General features: G+C 38.9%; 1 protein-coding gene across 3 annotated transcripts; it reads right to left on the minus strand.

Moving 5' to 3' along the window:
• Positions 1-2,855: 2,855 nt before the first annotated feature.
• Positions 2,856-24,085, minus strand: phtf1 (putative homeodomain transcription factor 1). 3 transcript variants are annotated; one of them, XM_057846769.1, is made up of 17 exons: positions 23,165-24,085; positions 22,889-22,980; positions 22,707-22,763; positions 22,563-22,632; positions 19,518-19,676; positions 19,257-19,446; positions 19,066-19,174; positions 14,349-14,501; positions 14,008-14,250; positions 13,801-13,929; positions 10,763-11,032; positions 9,302-9,433; positions 9,132-9,218; positions 8,884-9,039; positions 8,707-8,802; positions 5,268-5,393; positions 2,856-3,616 (listed from the first exon to the last, which is right to left on the minus strand). In XM_057846769.1, the coding sequence occupies exons 2-17, from the start codon at positions 22,916-22,918 to the stop codon at positions 3,596-3,598; spliced, it is 2,028 nt and encodes a 675-aa protein (XP_057702752.1). In that variant the 5' UTR covers positions 22,919-22,980; positions 23,165-24,085; the 3' UTR covers positions 2,856-3,595. The 3 variants fall into 3 exon arrangements, with proteins under 3 accessions (XP_057702752.1, XP_057702750.1, XP_057702751.1); XM_057846767.1 differs by having other exon boundaries at positions 14,337-14,501; XM_057846768.1 differs by having other exon boundaries at positions 14,337-14,501; positions 22,889-24,085.
• Positions 24,086-25,763: the final 1,678 nt, after the last annotated feature.

A 25,763-nucleotide genomic window follows, 5' to 3' on the forward strand; every position in this document is an offset into this window, starting at 1 on the left:
TACAGCAATAAAGAAAAATTTTTAAAAAATGAATGAAATGAACAAAAAAATATTTTCATAATGGGTCAAAATTAAATTTTGAACAGATCATGTGACTAGCACCTTAGAGACAGTAATTTGCTTTGCTTAGCCAAAACCACCTCAGGATAGAAGAAACAAGATGGATATATGTAATTTTTATCATACCTAAGCATTCAAAAGCGACAACAACTACTGACCGAGAGCCAAGGGTTGAAGATGTGGACTATGAAACGCCGGAGAGCACCGCTAAAATGGTGAGCGGAGTTTCAGTTTGTCCCACTAAAAACCCTAATTGTACAAAAGAGGGCGTACCATATTCAATGGACGACGACCTTGGCCAAAAGCATAGCTGTCCGAAGCAGCCTGATTTACAATTCCCTTAAAAAATAATGGGAAACAAAAAAACGCTCATTTTCAATGTATTATTATAAATGGCTGGAATATTTAGTCAAAAAGGATGCAGTGTCCTATTTTTCCTGCCGCCATTTTCAAACTCACCATGGTGAGGATTCGTTTCGCAAGGGAGTGAGTGACTGGAAAAACTTGGCATTAAATTGGATATCTCCGCGGAACGCAAAAATCGGCATCTACTTCTCCACAGAAAAACGCACACGCTCACGCACGCACACACACACATAGCAGGGATGCCTGTATTTACGAGCATGGGCTAAGCTACCAACCGAGCAAATTTCTTGTAAGTTAATTTTATTGCTGATTGTTTCAGGGTCATCAACATTTTTTGCCCCCCACCCCACTGCCACAAAAGTCAAACTCCGCCTATGGGCAAAAGCTAATAGGCCTAATATTAAATACAAATAATTTTACTGACTGAACTATCCCTTTTTTAGTTGTGATGGGAATTTAGAAGTTAGCTATTTTTATTGCTCTTGAAGAAAGTTTATTTTATTTTATCAATTTTTAAGGGACAAGTGACTATTTTTAATTTTAATTACAAAAAAAAAAAAAACAGCCCCATAAAGACTGTCTTATAGTCCAGTGCGGCCCATTTGTTGATTTGAGTTAATAGGTAAAACTTTATTTGACAGCGGCGTCATAAGACTGTCATAAGATCGTCATAATTATGACATGACACTATCATGGGCATTAACAAATGCTTATGACATGTCATTGAGTGTCATCCGGCAGATTTTGTCAATAACTCCATTTTTGTGCAGCTCGGATCTTTTACATCAATTCAAAAGTGAGATAATTTGCCCAATGACACTAAATTGCATCAGTCATAAACATTCATTAATACTCATGACAGTGTCATGTCATAATTAGGCGGGCTTATGACAGTCTTATGATGCCGCTGTCACATAAAATAATACAGAATAATATCTTCTGGTGTAAATATCCCACAATACTGTGAGAACAGCTGCAGCTTATAGTCCGGTGGGGTTTATCTATGAACAAATTCTGTTTTCGTGTCAAATTTGGTGGATGACGGCTTATAGTCAGGTGCGCCTTATAGTCCAAAAATTACGGTGGCCTTTATGACCTGAAATGTGATGTCCAAATATGTGGATCCTAGGTCTCAGTTATATTAATAAAATTTTTCTAATAATTTTTTTCCATGGGCTGAATGCCTCTCAAGCGGCACAAGTAGTTGGTTTTCTTGTGGAATCAAAATTTGAAGTCCTACTCTTACATCATTCGTGAACCAATCTTCTTAAAAGTTGGTAGCTATGTAGCATAGACCAGTAGACCTATCCATCAATCCTCAGAGCCCAATTTTTTATTTTTTGTATCAGGGCTGATTAATTAACTGTGGACTTATATGTGCCTGTGTTGCCTGTAGGCTACGAGTTGGCAAGTAGAAGACATGTTCGCACAGCCTTCAGCCTGTAGTTTGCTGTGGCACACTTGTGCTTGTTTATTATTAAACTTTTTTTAAATGAGTAAATCCAATTATATAGTTGTCAAATGTTTTAAAAACAAAATTAATAAAATTAAAATTAATACAAAAAAACCCCCACTCTGGTTACAGCCCCCAATAACACTCTAAAGTTGATTCCTTTCTTTTTTTAATTTCATGTGTTTGCTTAACTCATTGCCTGCATTTGACAAGAATAGATGTCCGGTTTATTTAAACTTGGAGGACAGTAAAAATGGATCGAATGGGTAGCACCATAAATGGCAGCCAATGACTCAAATGTGCGCCCTATAAAGGGTTAAAAACTTAAAATACTTTTAAACCAATCGGGGTTCTGGTCAGATAAATTTGACATGGCAACAAATGAAAGTGGAAATCTGAACAAATGACTATAATTTTGCAGCCTTACCCATTTTTTGTTCTAAAAACAAAAAAACACGATCTGACATTTATGACAAACCAAATTGTTTGAAAATTAGTTTGAAATACTGTGACTAAGATTGCTCACTATTTCTAAGGAAACACTATCGACTAGCTATCCTAATATACAGGCCAAACGTTTGGACACACCTCATTCAACACGAAGGTCCCAACCCTATTGATAAAGCAATAAATTCCTCTAATCAACCCTGAAAAGGCGTACCTTTGAAGTCAAACAACATTTTAGGTGACTCTCTCTTGAAGCTCATCAAGAGAATGGCAAGACTGTGCAAAAAAGTGTGGCTACTTTAAAGATACTAAAATATTACACGCGTTTTAGTAATTTCACCTTTTTTTGCTAACACGTGTTTATTCAGTTTTACTACCTTCAGTGAGAATTTACAATCTAAAAAGTCATGAAAATAAAGAAAATGCACGAATGAGAAGGTGTGTCCAAACTTTTGGCCTGTACTGTATTAACATAACTCCGTCATAAACCAAGAGCTTCTGTATAACTCCAATCTACAAACACCAAGAGTGAAGTGGAAACATTTTATTTTACAAATGATTATTAAATCAGTCCCTAAGAACTTTATCTGGTCCACATTCTAAAAGTAAGGAATTATCAAAGTAAATGTTATTGCAAAAAGTCCCAATTTGACAACATAAATGCTTGTAGTCTACATGTGCCTTATAGATTAGAAAAACAAAAAAATGAAGTGGTTCTTTGCTACACCAAAAATGTTCTCATCCCCTTGCAATAATAGCACATACTCCCACAGTTCACATGCAAGTAAGACAGGTTCAATGAATGCTCAAAAATGTCCGTAAGTGAGCAATGAGCGTACCCCCACTTTACAAGGGATCTTAACCTTACAACACTGTTGCTTTGCTTGGAAAAAGATGACCATAACACAAGGGTTAATCAATCCCTACTTGCATAGTTCAATAAGAGTGGTCGTCAATGGAAAAGAAAAATAGTGGTCATCATAGTCTAATAATACGTAAGTGCTAGAACTTAAAATAAATAGAAACCAAGTAAGAGGCGCACCTGTGTTAAATTACTGGCATTATGTAGCATTTTTAGATCTCAGAAGACTGTACAATATTTCACTTTCCCAGCTATGTTAGACCACATTAAAAGGGATCCAAAGAGTGACGCTTCATAGCGCCAGCCGTCACCAGGCGGTCAGTAGCTTTGCACGAGTTGCCCACAGGCCAAAAAGCAGCACTTTTTCCCCGTTTTAAAAGCCAAAAAGTCCCGTTGCCACATTCACATTAGGATTTGATTTTCCACAGCTGCAAAACAAAAACAAAAGGACATTAAAACCTCACACCAGGGAAGAAAAAGATGGAAAGTATCAATGAAAATCAGTGTGGAGCTCAGCTATTCTTTTTCATTCACAAACTGTATTTTGGTAAAAGTCATAGAAGTTTGAAAGAAAAAGGCTCATGAGATAAAATTTGTATGTATAGCTCTGTATTCGAGAGTTAAATACGACTGAATTGCATTAAAAAACGCTGTCCTGGATTAGAAGGTTTAAAGGGAACCTCGGACACAATTATTCTCTTTCACTAAAATATGTCATTAGAAACACATAAAATATCACAATTGATTTAAAAATCTATAATATTTAGTACATGTTTAGACCTACGGAGGTCGGCATGTTTTTTTTTTTGCGCAATGGGCGTTCGGGGTGATGACGTAGTTTGTCACTGCACATCGGTTAAAAGCGGCGAGTACTTACTATTTGTGCTTTTATTATGTCGTTAATTACTTTTGCATTGCCTCAAATACTTTTTCCATGTGTTTCCCTCTCATACTTTTAAGCATTGTGTTTTCTTGTGGTAGCTTTAAAGTAGATTGTTGATCTGTTGACCACATTAGTCAATTAGCGTATTTAAACCACTCTTATTTAATATTACGACGTTTAAGTATTTTCTTTAGGCATCTTTAGTATGTTCTGTCTGTATGCATCTAAACAAAACAAGCTGAAAGCGCACGGTAGTACTCTGGGTGTCAAATTCGCCTACTGTAAGGACGTTTCGCCGGTGTAGCACATTTTTGCAGAACACTGGTTTTGCCATACTGTCGTCTCATTGCATTCCGTCTTTCCTGTTCATTTTGCTTTTGCTGTTTGTTTTGTAAAATATCGACAGTGCTGTCATGCTCATTGATGTTCCTCTTGGGTTAAAATTGAAAGGGTTGAACAGATGATGTTTATGTCGCTAGAGTCATACTCTGGAAGCCCACCAGCGTAATCCAATGATGTCACCGCCCTGCGATGTCAACAACAATGGCGACCTACTAGTTAAACTAATTTTACAAATTGTATAAAAACGAAAACATCAAGAGGGGTTTTAATATCAAATTATTTTAACTTATAATAATGTTCAATCTTTCAAGAACTACAAGTCTTTCTGTCCGTGGATCCCTTTAAACAGTGATTAAAGTGATCCTTCTTACCATTTGAATGTATTTGTAAAACTAATATTTCGTCATTTACTATTGGGAGATGTTTTGACAATCTAATATCAAAAGTAATGATTTTATTTTTCATACCTGGATGTAAATGTCTTTGTTATTGAAGTCAAGCCTGAGTGTCCCCTCCCCCCCTTCTGCTACATTGACAAACCTACTTGTGGAACGTACTGCCCACTGGTGACCGGGGTGCGCATATCAAAAAGAGTAGCACAATGAAGATTGAAAACATGATGCCCCCAAATTGTTCTTCTTTACCTTCAATTAAAAGGTAATTATAAAAGGTTTATCTTTTGATGGAGTTGGAATGGGTTAGTGGCAATTCAATTTACTTCAATGGGGGAAGATGCTTTGAGAAATGAATGTTTAAAGTTAAAACTGTGGTCATCAAAAAAGTTCGAACTCACATTTAAAAACACAACTGCATTTCTATTGTTTTTGAGTGTTTGAATCTGCTGCAAAACTCACTCTGATGTTGAAACCCAGCAGGTCACTGACTACTGCAGACACGGCCGACAAGATGACAACCCTGGTGATGTTGTAGATGAGCGGGTTGACGGTCAGGCCGAGAAGGCGGAACGGCGTGTCCAGTTCCTGTTAGGAGGTTGGTTAGCAATTAGTGTTGTACCAATACTAGTATCGGTACCAATACAGCACTGGAATGACGTCCTTGGAATCGAGGAGTACTAAAAAAAAATAACGTTCCAACGTTGTGCAATATCTACTTTTCGAGATCTAGTTTCCAACCTCAGATTACCCTATGCCAGCTACGCACACCGGCGTTAAAAAATGAGCACTCGTCGCCGTTCCAGACGATAGACGTCCAATCGTGTGGTGTCCAATCATCCTTCTGTGAATTTTGTTTAGATTGTCACTAGTAGATGTCCAATCCATTTGAAGTGGGAGGGTGGCAGCGAATGAACATTCACTGCCACCCTCCTACTTCAGATGGATTGGATGTCTAGTGCTGTCAATAACAGCCAATTGGGAAAAAAAATAAAAATTTGTTATTCTTTTGGCCAAGACGCACCCTCCCACTAACTAGTTAGGTGAGTCAGGTGAGTATACACTATACCAGGGGTCAGCAACCTTTTTGGTGTGGAGTGCCACTTTCAAATTTTCTTGTCAATCAGTGTGCCACCCCAAGATTAATGACGCGCATCCGAATTTTTATAACCGGCAGAGCTGTAATTTTACTCCAAATAAAAAAAACATGGACATACATTTAATTTGTATAACTACCATTCGTCTTCATCAATTAACTAAAAACTAATGCATTTTGTAGAAAATATCAAAACTTGAAAATAAGTGCAAGAGTAATAACAGCTGTACAGCTGTACCATTTTATGCACACACACACACACACACACACACACACACACACACACACACACACACACACACACACACACACACACACACACACACCCCAGCACGCAAAGGAGAACAGGTGTGATTCTCAGTGCAGGTCTCTCACAGTACAGAGAGCCTTCAAAGTCAGAACAGCCGACTCTTACATTTTGTCTTGTTCACTAGCAACTTAAACAGTGAATTATATGCACAATTTTATATTTTATATTACAAATATAAAAGATGCCCACTTTAATGTGTTCCTCGGCCCTGTTTTCTATGAATTGTCATGTTTTGTCTCGTAGTGGCGTTTGACACTTGTTGTGCGACACACAACACTCTCGAGGCATAATGCACAAAAGAGCTACCGGAAGTAACCAGGCAACCAGTTGTTACCGGTATCCCCAAGGGGCCGCTGTCCCCTACAATATGATCGGCTTACTAGTTAAGCGTAGAAGAAGAATTGGGCGTCTGTGCGAGAAAAAGAGAGGGAGCAAAGGAAGGTGTTGAGAGAGAGCGGAGAGTGGCGTGAAAAGGAGAGAAGAGGCTGTGTCCCCCGCTGGTTTTTGTTTTGTTTAATAAAAGTCTCCAGTAAAACGCCATCCAACGCGTCACAGTGTTTTTATACACACTGCCACCTCTCCGAAGTAAGCACCGGACGAATCGACGGCAACGAGCCACGTTAGTCGCCGGTCCACTCCATACTACAGTGCAAGCATCGCTTCACCCGCTGCCCTGACCTGACAGCTGGCAATCGGGGTCCAACCGGAGTGTTGCGATGCGCCGGGACAGGGGTGTACAGTCCCGTATCTTAAGCGACCGGCCTCCGCGCCGGGGCGAGTGTGTGACATCGGGATCTCAATTCAAAGTTAAAGCGACGGGGCTCCCGGCGCGGACGCCGGCGATTCGCCGGCTGTCTACCTGCTTACTGGCCCGCTGGCCTCCACGCTGGGGCTTGGAGTAACAGCACCAAAAAGTGCAGATTGGTGACACTGTGTACTTCCGCCAGCTCTCTGACTGGTTGGCTTCGTGACACGTTAGTAGCGGGTGCTGAATTGAGCGCGCAGAATTGAGCGCGCAGAGGGGAAAAAAAAAAACGACGAGCGCAGGAATCGAAAAATTGAAGAGCTGGAAGTGTGCTCAAAATCCATAATTGTTCGCAAATAACGCTATAGGCAGAGGGGTCGGGAGGGACGCTCCTGTAAAGCCCTAAATAACAGGGCGTGCAACTAAAAATGTCTTAATTTCAGGTAAAAAAAATATATATAACTATTATTTTGCCATGCGCTCGCGTGTCACTGGTTAACCCTTCGCGTGCCAGTGCTGACACGCGTGTCATAGGTTGCCGACCCCTGCACTATACAGTAATTTGGTATTGTAAGAAAAAAACGTTTGTATATGGTGGAAAACACAGACAAGATTGAAAAAGCAGTTTCTGCTCTTGCACTCCTCTTTAAAAGAAACTGCTGTATTTTAAGGCAAAACAACTGTTGTGTTTGACAGAACAATATGTCTATATGCTTCCATCGCAGATTCATGGTGCATTAAGCCCCCAAACTATTATTAATTTGTCCGTTTTACCCTGAAAACCCCCGTTTACAGATGTCGCGCAACCGCTTTTGTTTCAACCCAGCCATAAAACGAAGGTAATTAATGATATTTATTATTCAAAATGTCTGTCGTTTTCAGTTTAGAATCATCAATTGATGTCTCATATTTCGCTTAAAAAAAAAAAAGCGACTTCAAAAGATTATTCACTCGCATATTTTAAACTTTTAAACAAATTATGTCACAATGAAAAAATGGCGTCTGTAAAAAAGTCATGGATATCTACCTCATAACTATTGCTTAATTGTATTTTTTTTTGTTACTGTCGCATTTTCTCTGATATGTTAGATGATAAATAATTGATCCAAACAAAAAAAAAATTTTTTTAAACCTTTAAAAGGGAATATATAGTATATGAAAAAGAAAATCTCAACCACTTCTGGATGTCTGCGATTTCTGCATATCGACCCTTGTTATATTACCATGTTTCACCCGTAAAATCCCCCCAAAATCCAGCTGTGGTCATTCAGATGTGTCTTGACACTCCATGATACATGCTACATGGAGTTTTTGGATAGAAACAAGGTAAGTGCACGATAATATCTCGTTAAATTCATGGTGTCTGTAATTCTGCTCTTGCGTGCTCTCACCTCCAGATACGGTTTTGCTGTTTTAAAAAAATATTTTTTTTAAAAAAATGCCCTCCTGTTCAAAAATTTAAGAAAATTTGAGGTTTTAAGCTTTCCAATGATGTATCACATTTGCATATTGGACCATTTTGAAGGTGGGTTAAATTGGGGGTCTCGGAGCTGAACTTCAAGTCACCTGAGTGTTTTCCGCCATATCTTTTTGAAAAATGGGGTATTGAAAAAGTATCAGCATTGGCTGATACCACACAGCCGGGTGTGGAAATCTGTATTGGGAGCCATAAAATAGTATCGGTGCAACACTAGTAAATAGTTTATGAAATGGTTTAGAAATTAAAAACGTACTAGTTTGTTGAACTCACCTTCATCAATTTCGTAGCCAGTTTCAAAACATTATTCACAATGTTGAGCTCCTCCTTCTTGTTGGGTTTCTTCTCAATCTTCAGATACAAATTAATCTGAAAGACACACAATTTGTAAAAGTTTATCTTACTGTTAGACGGGTCAAGCATTGGCTTATGAGGTTATTTGGTGCTAACCTGCTCAGTAAGCAGCACTGAGGAGTTGCTGTACTTGCAGTTGGTCTCAGACCCCAGGGTGGCGAGTCGAAGAAGAAAGAGGATGAGCGAGGAGGCCCACAACATCAGTTCCCAGTTAGTCAGCGAATCCAGGAAGGTCTTGTGGCTTTGCAAAAGCTAGGAAAAAAAAATCAAATTAAATAGAAAAACACTTTGGTACCATCATTTGCTAGGTGACACAAGATCCACTGTTGACATATTGTGTTTACCTGTGCACAGATGATGAATGAGATGGAAAGGGCAAGGAGGAAGATGGTGGAAACAATGACGTCGACGGAGCGCTGCGGCCCTCGCCTCTGCAATGCATGAATGAGGAAGGGCAAGTGGTAAAACAGGCATGCGGCGGTTGTGGTGGCACAAAAGACATGCAGGTGCGCACCCTAAGGAAGGAACGCAGGGACAGCCACATCTTGATGTTTTGGAGCTTCTTCAGTCGGAAGTGAGGAATTTCCGATTTCTTGGCTTTGCGAGCAGATGTCAGGTGGCTGAAGTGTTTGGCGAATAAAAGTCTCTGGAGGAGACATCATATATGGCCAATGTGATAAAGAAGTAAATTAATGGATCTTTTCAGTATTAATTTTCTTTTACTAAATATCACAACGCATACTCTGTTAACTAAGCATATAAGTTAGTTGGCAGTGGGTGAGTTAAATGTCCTTTTCATGATTTCTTTCTAAATACATAAAATGTGTTTAAAGTTAAGTGCTGAAAACATGGACAGAGTTTTTTAACACGCCTAAACAGAACATCTACTAACTTCTGTGAAAACCTGAGTTTCTGGCTCCACCCTTCCCACTATATTACAACTGAAATTGCAACTTCCTCTTTCAAAACCTGGTCATCGAGCTAAGCCTACAAGTTACATCCTCCTACCCAAAAATACATATTCCCTCGGGTGTTTAAATGTTTTATGTAATTTGGGCTTTGTGTAATAACACCCGAAGCTCCATCAGGAAGCTCCGCAGTCAACGTGTTGCATCGTGCAGCAGTGGGCGTCAGTATATACACCTTATGATCAGCTATAATTTGAGTTTTATTTTCAGGTAGCAGCAGGCCTGCAGCTATCGATTATTTTAGTAGTCGATTTATCGATGAACTAGTTAGTTCGAATAATCGAGTAATCGGATAAGGAACATAAAAAAGTAAAATACCTGACCTGAGCCTCAAACGGTATAAAAAAATAAATAAATGAGGTTGTATGTACAACAAAAGAACAATTGGCTAACTTACATAGCAAAAGTCCGCTAGTTTAAATGCTATGAAATGCCAACTATTTTTAACAATGCTCTAAACAAATAGTTCGAACACATATTCCCACAAAAATCTGCTAAATATACCTTTAAACTAAATTACGAATGCAATAAAAAACATTAGCTCAAACAAAAATGAGCTTTTATTGGTCTTAACAGGGAGCAGATGGGTTCAGCCATGTGAAATGAGGCAGACTAGAGGGCAGTTTATCAACCCAAATCAATAAAACTAAAGGCAAACACTTTCAAAACAAACCACTAAAATGGCACTTTAATTAAACGAATACTCGAGCCAGCAAAATTTAATTCGAATATTTTTTTCCAATCGAATACTCGGGTTAATCGATTAATCGTTGCAGCACTAGTTAGCGGCAAAGTGTGCAAAAATGTGGCCGTACGAGACTATGTTGCAATTGCCTCCAACGTCGACGGGACCGCGATGGAGTAGCCAACTTGAACGTAGCCATGTTTTCATTCATTCAAATTTGTCAAGCTTATTTTTCTCTGCCTCAATCAAATAATTTATGTTGACTTCCATTTTGCAGGATCTTGAATAAATCATTAAATAAAAATGAACTATCGACACTCACCTGCTGATAGGTCCTCTCCGCCACGCACATCATGAAGAAGAAGAGCCCTGTTAGGCACACTCTGAGCACAGTGGTGATGAAGAAGAAGGCATAGGCGTGCACACTGGCTGGGCTAAAGGCAACCTCCAGAAACTCAGCCGCCGAGGGCGATCCGGGGTTGGACATGCTCAGACGCTGCACCAGGCGGAAGGCGAAGGGAAGGAGCGCCAACGTGGCCGTTACCAGCCCACCGAACACCAGGTAGCCCACACCCTGCTCTGCAAGTTTCACCTTGAGGAGAAGAAGATGAGGCATCAGATCAAGATTGTAATGAATGAAATAATGATTGCAGCCAAGTTTGAACCTTCATAAACATGTTTTTGTTCCAAAAGTAACACAAACAAAAACATGAATACTGATGTGTTCCAGTGTTAAGGTCATGAACTGATTTCAATATGCTTTTAAGTATCACCAAATTTCTCAGCTGTGTAAAATTCAATAGTGATATATGAAGTATATGGTCTTTGGCACTGCAGTGCATAGTTGCATCAAATTAAAAGTAGCAATAGACTTGATGAAAGAGATCTGACAACTGAAAAAGAACATTACATTTGCATTGCAAGTTTGCTGGATCCAATGATGGTGTCTGCTTATGATACAAAAAACACTAGGGGTGTCAAACGATTAAAATTTTTAATCGAGTTAATCACAGCTTAAAAATGAATTGATCGGAATTAATCGCAATTCAAACCATCTCTAATATATGCCATATTTTTCGACGGATAGATACATTCAACATACTGTACATAAGTACTGTATTTGTTTATTATAACAATAAATCCACAAGATGGCATTAACATTATTAACATTCTTTCTGTGAAAGGGATCCATGGATAGAAAGACTTGTAATTCTTAAAGGATAAATGTGAGTTTGTATATTGTGAGTAAATATTGCCATCCAGTGTATTTGTTGAGCTTTCAGTAAATGATACTGTAGCGACTTACCTGTTCTGCCCAAATGCATGATGGGAAGTGGTGCAACCATGACTGTGTGTGGTGGCTGCAAATGCTATATCTGCTCTGCGTTGGGTACAATACAGGGTGTTAAAACACTCTGCATTTCATTTAAACTGATCATTTTTTCTGTTTCTTTCTGTTCACTTCCCAATGTCTAGCTGGCTTGGGCACAAATGCCAAACACATTTTTACTAAACATACTAAACAATTGTAGATATGTTATGCCTAAATATCTGGAAATGATTAGTACAATACCGCACGAACAACATGCTGCATTGTTTATGAGTAGGGATGGGAATTGATAGGATTTTTACGATTCCGATTCCATTATCGATATTGCTTAACGATTCGATTCTTTATCGATTCTAATTTGGGGGAAAAGAACAACAAACGTTTTGATTGGCATTGAGTTTGTTTAATCAGAACTCACAACCTTACAAACTCACAACGAGATCAAAAGAGGCCCAAAGCCTCAATGTTAACTGTGGCAATAAGTGGCAAATACACAAGAATGTGTAACATTTTACTGAAACATTTATCTAATAGAAATAAAAAATATTGGTATATATTGGGAGATAGGTTGTTGTTCTGCGTTTGGCAATATGTGTTAAAGCAGGGGTCCCCAAACTTTTTCCTGTGAGGGCCACATAACTTTTCCCTTCTCTGATGAGGGGCCGGGGTCAGTTTGTAACAAAAAAAGTGTGACGATTGCAGAAGTGCATAAATGTAAAAAATTATTGTTTTTCAGAAAGCCACAATCAAATAACCCTTTCTGGATTCTTCACGGAATTAAAGTAAATAAAATAAAAATAATAATATAATAATAATAATTAATAATAAAAACACTATTAATTAAATAGATAATAACCAAATAACCCGCTCTGAATTCTTCAAGGAAAAAGGCCAGGAAATAAATAACACGATTGAGAAAAAAAAAAAATTCAAAATGGCCGGACCAAATGTGGAGGTGGGCCGTATTTGGGCCGCGGGCCGCAGTTTGGGCACCCGAAGAAATGCCGCATCCAAGCGAGTGAGCGTGCGAAGTGAGAGAGGGAAACACTTCTACGAGCCTACGTTCTTTGTTAATGTTAATATCTACAGAGGCAACGCCTGTATGTATAATCTTTTGCGTTGTTGTTGTTGTGTTTCCACTCGCGATCGGACACTTAAATCCAGTTGTGTAGTGGTTTGAACGATGTGCTAATGCTAGCGAACGAATGCTAACCATACTGTTATTAGCAGCTAATCATCGCTGATTTACGTTGATGCAAACCTGTTTGTTATTGGGGACGAAATTGATTTGTTTCATTTCTATTTTTAGTTTCACTCTTCAAGTGATGGTTGAATAAAGTCAGCAAATTATACCAACGTCTTCTGTATCGTCATTTCGGAGTTTAGCTAGCTGTATAGCTGTCTCGGTGAGGACAGTGCAGTCTATTCCCTCCCGATGCAGTTATCTCCACCTTGCAATGACTGCAAGTCGCTTTGTTGTAATTTTTCCTCGTGAAGTGAAGACACACTTTCGAGCGTTTGAAACTACGTGCTGCCATTGTTATGTTTATGGCTGCAATGCTCGTGCTTATCCGTCGTAACCTTTCATTTTCACACTCTTTCCTGGTGAAGTGTAGTCCAACTTTGGAGCGAGTGGTTCTTGGCGCCATGCTAGTTTGATGCGTCTGGACAACAAGACACGTCACGACGCAATACGCGTCTTTAGGAATCGTTAAAGGGATCGTTAAGGCTTTTTCATTGTGATGTCGAAGCCTCGAAACACTCGGAACCGGTTCCGAATTGGAATCGGATTTCGATTCCCATCCCTATTTATGAGTATGTATATGTGTAACATTTAAAAATATACCAACTATACTTGAATATTGAAATATCAAAGAAAACGGGTACATGTTAAAAGCCTTCTCTAAATTGGTGCGTGGGACGAGGTTTTACGACAACGATGTGAGTCTTCGATGGTTAGTTGGGGCGGAATAATGCCATTTTTCCTAAAAAACGCTTCCAAACAGTCTCATTAAGGAATCTGACTGTACCCGAGTGAGGATAATCCCGCTGATCTCCAGAACAGACATGTCTGCTTTCTTACACTCGCCATGCTCCCATATGATGGCGCTGACTCTGTCCCTGGAAGGGTGGCATGCCTGAAGCCAGGATAGTTGGTGCTGCATCGACATGCCAGATACATTTATAAATACCCACCATTATCATTCATGCCTTTTAGCAAGTAGGTTGGTGCTTACCCCTGCGATGCCTTGTTTCAGACTCTCGTCGTCACTGCTCAGCGTGATGTTCTGCTTAAGTGCAAGGCCGCTGGCGAACCTCCCGTTGTCCTCGCTGTCACTGCTCCCCGTGGAGGCAGAGTCGGGGTCCTGGAGGAGTTCCTCCCACATGGTTTCATCAGTGTCGGAGGCCGGTCGGGAGCCCCCGCTCGGCCGTAAGCGCTCCACTTCTCGCGGCTTTATCCTGAACGCCCCGGCTATTTCCTATTGTTGCACAAGTCCGATTAAGCAGAATATAAACTTTATACTCAGTGTTTATAAAGAAATAATAAGAGAACAAGAAGGTTCACCGGAGCCCTGACAGCAGCTTTGGTGGCGGTCTTTCTGTTCCGCACAGAAGATGGCAGTGCAGATGGCAGCCAGGGGTCCGCGGGAATCCCCTCCACCTGTTGCACACCACCCTCTTCCTCACTCGAGAGTTCATCTGATGCGCCGAAGCTCGACTTTCCTTTGCCCTGTGACGACATGGTAAAAGGTTTTTAGTGAGAGTATATTTCAACCACTTGACTAAATATAAGGAATATTTATTTTGTTTTTTCCTATCCAAAATAGCATAATATAGATTCAGCTATATTGTAATTTAACCATATTCAACACTCCATTTTCTGACTCAATTTATTGAATCATTAGTTGTTGATGGTGATGGATGAAACCAGATCTGCTTTAAAAATCAACCGATTTTACATTTACTAACTTTGGTATGTTATCACTTATAACACTGAAACTGGAAACAAATTAGCAACCTTCCTATTGTTGTGTCTCCTTCAATATCATTTCATAAATTACATAACTGTCTGCCATTTATAGCGATAGAAGTAAAATAGATTTTGAATGATTGTTGCCAGCCGCAACCAGTTCAGGGTGTCCCCTGCCTACTGCCCGTAGTTAGCTGGGATAGGCTCCAGCACCTCCGCAACCCTCGTGAGGAAAAAGCGGCATGGAAAATGAATGAATGAATGAATGTTGCCAGCCGCCCCTGTTCAAATGGATTGGATGACAATTGCCATCAATGGCAGTGAATGAGTTAACGTTCAACATGTACAACCACAAATATATAAGTGTTACAGAGTGTGTGGTGCTGAGTGACTTCAAAGTTATTTGGAGTTCAAAACCTTTTCACCATTTCATATAAAAAAATAAATAAATAAAACCACAACAGTAATGTTTTCAGTTTTTTTTTTTTTTTTTTTTTTTAAAACATTTTTAACTCTCAAGTAAAAAAAGGTTAAAAACACACTGACAGTTACATACACAATGTGTAAGACAATGGTACTTGACACCGTGCCAGTGTTTTTCAAATTCGCCTCAGTAGGGAAAGATGATTTGAGATTGAAGCGTCATCATGGAATAAATTCATTTTGTAAGTCAAGGGCACCACTGCATTTATATTGTTTGACTTTTAAGTAGTGCTGACAAATGATTAATTTTGATTGTCGACTAGCACCAATTACGAGTTTAGTCGACTAATTGGCTTGTAAAAATGAAGTTAACTTTTACATTACTATGAACTTAACATTTTAGCAGTAATTCGGCATTAGAAAACACTGTTGGGAAAGTTGGGAGAATGAGTACTATGCTAACGGTATCAGTCATTGCTAAATCACATGCAGCGGTCCGCAAATATCTTATGGGCCGTTCACATGGTGACACTGCGACACCAAGACGCAACAATTGTGTTGCGGAATGGTCTCACCTTTACATGGTGACGGCGAAAACGGAAGGCGAAGACACAAACTTCTGATTCCGGCCTCCAAAGCGGAACAATTCAATGGCGTACCGCAAGCAACACATCACTTCTGCTCATTAATATTCATGACGTTAGCTACTGTTGCGAAGGGGGGACACGCCAATGTTTTTCCCCGAGTGGAAATGAATGGAAATCTTGTACGAAGGAGATGTTTACAGAGCTAAACCTACCAATTCTCGCCGAAAATGATGTCCCTGGTGCCAAATTCACTGGCAAAAATGTGGAAGAACATAAAAATGTTCAGTTAAAGAAATGGCTTGAGTGTCGAGGGCTGAAAAAGACAAAAAAAAAAACGAGCCGACCGAAGCATAGCCTTAGCTTTTTTATCGACACCTTTTTCTTACGCGACTGACAATGACATTCTCCTGTTTCAACAAGCTATCCTTTACCATCAGCCCTGTCTTTCTTATATATTATATCCTCTGGTTGTCCTAAATCTCTAACCGTTCTTATGGGTTATTTTATATTGTTAGTTTGTGTAGCGATCCCAAATGCTACTCAGTGACAGCCAACGAACACTTTTAATTTTTTCATTGATAACAAATCTTAATTCTATAATTTATTTACACTTCCCCCTTCCTGAAGTTGTGTTTTTTTTACAACAGAAAATGTAACTGTGGCAGTCAGATACTAGAGGTGTGCAAAATTTCCGATTCTTAGATTATTCGCGATTCAGCCGTGGAAGATTCGAGAACGATTCACAAACATCCAAATTCCGATTATTGAAATATGCCAAGTAAAGCGGAAGTACAACACACTCAGCGCGCTGCGCGGTCTTCGGGACGCAATGAGGAAGAACGGAGCGAGAGTAGCTAAACATCATGCTTCTCATTACCCGGCCCCTCGGGTAATGCCAATGCTCAACTAACGGCTCTAGCTCAACTCATGCCACGAGATAGAAAAAAACAACAACAACATACCTGACTTCTGCCGACAGCTGCTACAAAGTACATCCACATAATGTTACGGTAGATATTATTTATATAGGACTAGATGCAATATAGATTCGGTAGTGTTAGCACCATATCTACAGAAAGCTAGATGCGGGCGTTAGTAAACGGCCGCCATCTTAAAGCAGTACACTTCCCTGCAAGGCTGTTGTAGCGAACCTTCCAAGCTAACCTAATTAACTTTTTATCTAAAATGCTCCTAAATCGGTAAAATATTGACTCCAATCTATCTTTAAAATAGTTTTAAAACTTTCACATGTCGAAAGTAGACAAAAGGGAAATTATGGAATAACGGGAGCAATTTTAACAACTTCAACGGTTGATTCACAACACTAAATTAACTGAATGTAGTTTAAAGCTGCTGATACAGAATGGGGACTGGAGTTTTTTATATTTACTGTTATTTTTGTATATTTGTTTACTGTTACATGTTAACTTGATACTGAAATAGTAGTTTGGTTTAGCCTGAGAGTATTTTTGAACAATTTTGGAACTAATGTAAAAAACATTCAAAAAAGAAAAAAAAAAAGGAGGGGGGTGCATTAATAATCATTTTATAACCGAATCGGAGCCTCTGAATCGTAATCGTAATCGAATCGTTAGGTGCCCAAAGATTCCCAGCTCTATCAGATACCATTTTAATTCTCACGTCACACTAAAAAATAAGTTAAAAATATCAAAATGGCTTACCTCTTTGTCCTCTTAAAGACAATGCGAACCCAACAAAATGTTTACTGCATAAATGTTTACTGCCGAGCTGGCGTTAAAAGTCTGCAGAAGCTGATTCATTCTTCACATTTTTTCCTCTGAGTTTTTTGTTTCGGGAAACATGAAAAAAACATCCTTCATATCTCATAATGTCTAGAGTAATTTCTACAAGTTCCAAAAAAGCAATGTTTGATCGGCATGTTCGTTTTTGAAAGATTACCGGAGAAAAGTAGCAGAATTAACATGGTTTCTATGCGAGGACGGGCCTATAATGTCCCACTTCTGCTTTACAATACGACGTCACGGTCTAAAAATAGCATGCGTACGGGACGCCATTGTGGGGATTTCTCCACAACCATATGAATGGAACTATGGGCATCTGCAGTGGCTGCTAGTAAACATTTAAAACAGCAAACATGGTAAAACATTGGATTTAATTTGCTGTTTATCTAATATTTTTAATGTAAATATAATTTTATGTTCGCATTTTTGTGCCTTTTGAAGCAAAGGAAAAAATGCGTGGATGTCATTGATTCGAGTTGGCGGCTATGTTGTCTTCCTGGCTGAGTAGGTTGTTGTTAAGGAAGAGCATCAATGACTGTCACCTTGTAAATTTGCACTGCCCCCTAGGACCTAGCGTGAATACTAGATTGTTTTCACACGGAATTGCGACATTTATTGAATGGAGACGGACAAAGACAGAACCATGTAAATGCAAACATGAAATTTGTCATATTCTTGGAGCGTCACCAGTATATGGCCCATTAGTTTGCTCAATCATGAAGATATTGACTGTGTTTTCGAGGACGATGGAAATGAGAGAACATTTACTTGCGCTGTTTAGACTGGGCATTTTGACATTTTTTTATAATTGAATATTCATACAGAGACGTTTCTCAAAACAGTTGACAAAATATTTTATAACTGATTTGCTATCGAATAATCATAGCAGCTTTACAAATAAGTAGGGGTGCACAATATCCATTTTTTATAAACAGATACCGATAACCTCCTGCTCCTCAAGGCCGATATCGATACGATAACCGATAATATATACTTAATTTTTACATGTATATTCACATGGGTTTTTGAACATGTGTAGGCCAAAAATACTAGTGGTGGATTCAGCATAGACTTACCTTTGACCTAACTAGAATTTTCATGATGACATGAACATTATTATAACGAACAAAACAAAGACAAGAACAGTTTGGACTTCAAATAAAGTGCCCATATTTATTTTTTAAAAATAAATAAAATTTGAGTCAATCACAATAAATTAGTCAATATCATTGATGATGTCTTCCCCCGAACAATAAGCACTGAACTAAAACAAACATAAACCCAACAGGTATTGTACTTTTTCAGCAGATAAAACATTTGGTGCAAGAGGAGAGGAGACTTTTGTGGCCTTGGTCCATGAAACAACTCAAACGCACACAACCCAATCCACCAACACCATGCCAAAAATATTATATATTATCAGGCCTATTAATAATGTTATTGGATTTATTGTGACGACGTCATAATTCCTATTATCGGACCGATAATTATCATGCACCTCTACAAATAAGGCATATTTTGCCGGCTTCTAAATTTGATTGATGGGGTTACCATTTTCATCGCTGGCTGAACTTCCTCTAACGGCAATGGCAGTTGCGGCTCTTTGTCCTCTCTTTCATTCTTCTCATCCAATTTCTTCTGCCCCCTTCCCTTCCTAGGCCTGATTGAGACATAAAAGAGCACAAACAGCTACATTATTTCACAAAATCCAAAGTGCTGGAGCCTAGATGTGAATAACTCACCTCCTCCTGCGAGCGGGACTGCTTCCGCTGATGCCGTCGCCAGCAGACGGTTCGCCCGAGGGCCAGCGGCTGCACTCGGTGGACACAATTTGGCAGTGCACAGTTCCCAGTAGCAGCATTAAACACAACGGCCCGAATACCTCGCTGGCACTTGCCCCGGGGACCTCCACATAGAGTATCACGGCAGCCACTACAAAAAGAGAGGGATATTGTTCAACCCTCCTCTGTGCATCAATAGCCCAACCAAGGTTGACAACCAACCTTGCATGAAGTAGAGCAGTAGAATGCATGAGGAGATGGGCTTGGAGGTGACCTGGATCCACCATGAGAAAAAGAAGGGGAAAAGCAGCACACGGACCAAACCCTTGCGAGTCAACGCTGTCCAGGGACTCTGCGGTTTAGCTTTGCTGAAAGTGGAACCTGAAAGGGAAATAGGGTGGTGTAATGATTAGGAGTGGGAATCTGGGAACCTCTTGGTACCTCACGATACGATACGATTTGCGATACAAAGCTCACGATAACGATGATCTGACGATATGGCGATACGATCATCGATACACTGGTCAGGAAGTTATTCTATGATATTCTACAATTGACTAATAAACAGAAAAACAAGCTTCTGCTGTGAATTGGAATGGGTTTATCACTAGTAGACGTTCAATCCGTTTGAAGTGGGAGGGATGGCAGTGAATGAACGAATGTTCATTCGCTGCCACCCTCCCAGTTCAAATGGAATGGACGTCTATGGCCGTCAGTGACAGCCAATGCCAGGCAATGAGGTAATTTGGGGCCATTTAAGATCATTTACCTGTTGATTTTCAGTTACTTCCTGTTGATTTTGGGGTATTTTATGGGTCACTTCCTGTTTATTTTGAGTTACAGAACAGGACGTGACCTGGGAATCACCCAAATGAATAGGCAGTGATTCAAACTCAAAAGGAAATGACCTGTAAATGACCTAAAATGAACAGCAATTGACCTGTATATGCCCCGAAAATCAGACCGAATGACTATGAATGCTCTGGTTTCGAATGAACGAACGTACGTTCTAGTGCTGCAACGATTAATCGATTAACTCGAGTATTCGATTAGAAAAAAATATTCATATTAAATTTTGTTGCTTCGAGTATTCGTTTAATTACATTGGCGTTGTAATGGTTTATTTTGAAAGTGTTTCCATTTAGTTTTATTGTATAGGGTGGATACACTGACCTCTGGTCTACCTCTTTTCACATGGCTGATTCCAACTGCTCCCTGTTAAGACTAACGTAAGCTAAGTTTTGTATGAGCTAATGTTTTTCTTTTAATGCATTCATAATTTAGTTAATAAGTATATTTAGCCGTTTTTTTTGTGGAAATATGTGTCTGAACCATTTGTTAAGAGCATTGTAAAAAAAAAAAAAAAACTTTTTTATGTTTTTCTATGTAATTGTTCTTTTGTAGTACATAAATACTCATTTAAAAAAATATATATACCGTTTGAGGCTCAGCTCAGGTATTTCAATTTCTCATGTTCCTTATCCGATTACTCGATTATTCAAACTAATTAGTCCATCGATTAATCGACTACTAAAATATTCGATAGCTGCAGCCCTAGTACTTTCCCAGGCTAAATGGATTGGGCGTCGAGCACCGTCAATGGCAGCCTTAGAGATAACTGAGTTGACAGTGTTGGGGCCTAAGCTTTTCTCTTTGTATATAAATGATATATTTAATGTATCCCAAGTTATAAAACTCATTCTCTTTGCAGATGATACAAATATTTTTTACAGTAGTGATAGTTGCACTGAACTTGTAACTACCGAGAACAGGGAACTAAACTTGATTAAAGAATGGATGGATATAAATAAATGATCATTCAATATAAGTAAAACTAAAGCAATGATTTTTGGGAATGCAAAAATTGATACAGAACCAACATTTAGTATTGAAGGTATACAAATTGAAAATGTTGAGAGTAAATTTTTGGGAGTTATAATTGATGACAAACTGTCTTGGGAACCCCACATCAGACATATAAAAACCAAAATTTCAAGAAGCCTTTCAAATTTGAACGATGTTAAAATATATCTTGATCACAATGCACTGCGTATTCTGTACTGTACCTTGATTCTCCCATATCTAACATACTGTGTGGAAGTGTGGGGGAATACCTATTGCAATACGACAAATCCTTTAGTCATAGTACAGAAACGAGCAGTTCGCATCATTCATAAGACTGGATTTCTGGATCACACCCATTAACTATTTCTTCAATCTGAATTGTTTAAATTTCAAGACCTAGTCGATTACAACACTTCCATTATTCTATATAAAGCTTTTAACAACACATTACCCGCAAAGTTTCAAACACATTTCACCATTCTTGAAAGAGCTCACAATTTAAGAGCTTACGGGGAGTTCGTACTTCCTAGATTTAGAACAACTCGTAAGAGCTTCTGTGTGTCTGTACGAGGAGTTAAATTATGGAACAATCTGAGTTCATCACTAAGAGAGTGTAAAAATATTCACATATTTAAATTTCACTATAAACAATTAATTTGGTCTAAGTATATTCAGGGAGGGTCTTAAATGTATATCACTGTTTGTGTAGGTCTTTTTACCATACTGGTATGGATATACGCAATATAAGTGTGTGTGTATATTTGTATATATTTACACACACACACACAGCATATATATATATATATATATATATATATATATATATATATATATATATATATATATATATATATATATTTTAGTTTTGTTGTTCTTGTTTTCTCTCTTTTTGACTGAGGGAATCGACATTGAGGGTTCGGCCCTCCCGTTGCATGTGTCGGGGAAGGATGTATTCTATGTAACTAAACAGAAACAGGTTGCGGGAAAAAAGTTTATTTATTTTGATGATAATTGAGAAATCGGGGTTAGATTTAATAACTTTTCTTCGTCCCACTCCCTTTCAGGCATTTTGTTATGTTTTGTGTCTTTTTTTTTGTCTCTCTGTTGTTTCTTGAAAGCAAAGATCTGTATTTGTGAAGATGAATGCAACTGCCTGAAATGAAATGAAATTAAAAAAAAAAAAAAAAAAAAAACAGACACTATTATGGTGGAAGATTTTGGTAGCAACTTGATGGTTCCCTTTTTTTTTTTTTTTTTTTAAAACATTGATACCTTTATAAAACGATATCTCAATTCTTGACAGGAGACTATCGATAACCTTTTGGGATACAAAGTATCACAATATATAATCATTTCGATATTTTGTCACACCCCTAGTAATGATGAGTCCAAATGCGGAAATTTGGCAACAAGTACTCTCACCTCGAACTAAGTCGACGTCGATGAGATCGTTCTTGATGTGGCCGGTCTTTTTGGGCTTGCTGTCCAAACCCTAGTTAAGAAAAGATTTAAATATATATGAAGACATACACACAATAAAAACAATACAATCTATATTTATCTTACATTTAAATTTGCCTGCTCCAGAGACTTCTCCCAGATTTGTTGGTCATAGGCTCCAATCTGTGGCATCAACAACATTTTATTGCCAAATTATTATATATATTATTATTATTTTCATCACTTTATCATGGCCATAATGCGCTCTCAGGCAATAAACAGCCTATTTTAAACATCCAACTGCCCACCTTCTCTTGATACCAGGATATTCTGGCCATTGTGTTTGGTTGCTAGAAGCACTTATCCAGAGTCAGCTCATTTCACAGAGAACACAGGCAAGCTGAGGGCAGGAAAAACATCACGAAAGCAAACAGGACGGGTGGTGATGAACTCACTGAACTTGACAGAGGAGTATATTAACATAACAGGTTATGTAGATATTAAGTTCAGAAAGCTCAGCAACGAGTAACCCGGAAGTTCTATACTTTGCCTTGTCGGCTGCCGAATGATGTACCCAAACTTACCTGAAAGGAATGGCAGCTTTGGCGCATTTTGCAATCAATCATTAGAAGATGGATTGGAAGTGGTCTTCGATTTAGTTGTATTCAGACATTTCGGAAACCATATTTCCTTGTGCTAAAAATCGTATTCGGAGTTTTGGATTTTGTTTCAACAACGACTATTAAACGAAGTAAACCGAGACCAAATTTCCGTCAGTAAAAAGCCAACACGTTACTAAGTAGCTATAATTAAGTTAACTTTGGGTATTCCATAACACACTTCTGTTTAACAACAGAGCTAACCTTCCGCTCTCCTTTTCCGGGTTTATTGTGGTTCAGAAATTAATTCTCCCTGAAGCTTGTTTGACAGGCAAAACCCGAGAGATGAAGTGGATCAATTGTAAGAAACATAATAAAAAAAGGTAAAAGAAGATGAACATTCACCCAACCACAATTTAACTTCACTCTTCTAAAGAATTAATGGATTAACATAGGTTTAAAAAAGGAAGATATTAATTGCCTGTCAGTCAATCGTGTGGACTTCATGAAATTATGTATTTGAGGTACACATTTTGACCAGTCAGAGAGAAGCATGGAACATCACAACTCTGTGCCTCACAAGGGATTCCTCGGTTTACGACAACCCGACATACGACATTTATGTGGCTTTAAGGAAGACCGGATTTACGACCCTGCGCCGTAGCATCTCTTGCTCCTTCGGAATTTTCTGACTTCGCGTCGCATCAACGCGTGTGATGTAGAGGGAATGGACTGTGATTGGTCCGCTCAGACTGTTGTTTCCGGTTGTTGAGGTGATTGCAGCTCAACGTTGCATTCGTAGGAAGAACTGACGGAGAATAAGTTGTCTTTTAGCCAAAACTTGGCATGTTTACTATCCAGTGACATGCGGATACATCCTCTCTCATTGCTGTCTTCACAGGCAATCCCACAAATCAAAGTCATCAAAGTCAAACAAGAAGAAGTAATACAAGTAGCACTTTAGACAATTAAGTCCCATCCTGCCATCTTGTGGCGAAAAGATAATATGTCAATATTGACAAGCAATAGGAACATTATTTCAACATCAACTGAGGACACATTTATGAATACAAAACATTTCCTCCACCATTTCTCTCAACACCGGTTCAGTGCGAAATCACCGCTATTGTCAAACATGATTTTTCTACACACGCAAAAATGGACCAAGCCGACGAGAGTACAACAAGTACGACAACTTCTACAATGTCTCGTCAAGACATTGAAAATTGCCAAATGGCAAGCAATTCTTGGGAGGAGATTGCTGAAAATACGGGGCTGGAGGTCAGCCAGCGATTGAATTTAAAAAATGGAAGAACCACCGAGACAAGTATGTGTGTGTTCGGAATCCAGTGGCCACACGAAGAGGTGACCCAGTCGGCCTAAAACTGCCAGCTTTTTATCGCTTTATGTCATATTTTTGGTTGGTGCACTTCATCATTTATTGTGTACATATGTTTGCTGTGGGTCTGTGACTTATTTACGTGTCACAATTCAAGTATATGAAGAGTAAAGCACAGGTTTGGTGTCAAAATTGTTTTTTCGATGTTTAATTTTCAACAACAGACAGTTCACACATGATACATCATCACTGACTGAGAGTGCCTCGGTGCTTTTATGATAATGTTAACATCAAGGCTTCCAATGCAGTTTGGGAAGTTCCATAGATGGCAGAAATCTGCTATTGCTTCCCCCTGGCTGGTTGTAGGACATGACAAACAAATTGGGCCGGAGGGGGCTTTGCAGACCTCGGACAAAACGTTTGATGCAGTGCTCGACGCCAGTTTGAAGCCAGCCGCCACATTTTTGTTTTCCACCCGATGTTAGAACTCTATGCGGCATCAAAAGTCGGACAGACCGCCTCGAAACCGTCTTCTGTGTCGCCTGCGCCTCAACATTTGTCTGATCAACAAACCTTCGTTCATATTTTTCTAATCATTTTATAAATTGTGATTTATTGACCTGTTTTGCACATGCACCAATCATTTTAAATAAAACAAGAAATGGAATCATGTGGTCCAAATGTTTTTTATTGCGGTCAATATCTGCAACAAAAAAGAATGACATAATAGTTTGTTTAGAAGTACATACATTGTAGTATTTCCTTGTAACAACAAAATCTGTGTCTGCCATTCTGCAAATGTAATATGTGTAATTTCATCTCATTTTGGTCACTCAGGTGGCCGGCGTATCAATCTAAACCTCACGTCAACACAGGCTGACAGGTTGCTATAATTTTGTCCACGAATGATCAACAAAGTGATATCAACAATCATACAATCTCATCTACGTCATGCTGAATCCATTTTTGGAGATTCCGTGGGTTCCTCTGACTTGATTTTGCAGTTTTAACTTAAACCGCAACTCATGAGATTTTTTTCTAAACCGAAACCGGAAGTTCGAATGAGAAATTTTTCAAGATGGCGCCGCCCATATTTCGCTCAGGAAACTTGTCTATATATGTGTTAACAAAAAACCCAGAAATAAATCGTCTCCCGTTTCCTGATTAAAAAGTAATTCAATAACGGAAAGCGAGCCATGATCGTTTTTTCAATATTCATTTATTGAACAGAAATCGAAAAACAAA

The sequence above is a fragment of the Corythoichthys intestinalis genome, chromosome 9, assembly GCF_030265065.1.
Source record: "Corythoichthys intestinalis isolate RoL2023-P3 chromosome 9, ASM3026506v1, whole genome shotgun sequence".
NCBI lineage: Eukaryota > Metazoa > Chordata > Actinopteri > Syngnathiformes > Syngnathidae > Corythoichthys > Corythoichthys intestinalis.

Coding starts and splice junctions, on each gene's coding strand:
- phtf1 (XM_057846767.1), bottom strand. CDS start 22,918: ATGGCCAGAATATCCTGGTATCAAGAGAAG. Junction 19,677..22,562: donor CGACGTCGACTTAGTTCGAG/GTGAGAGTACTT, acceptor TTTCCCTTTCAG/GTTCCACTTTCAGCAAAGCT. Junction 13,930..14,007: donor TGAAACAAGGCATCGCAGGG/GTAAGCACCAAC, acceptor ATGTCGATGCAG/CACCAACTATCCTGGCTTCA.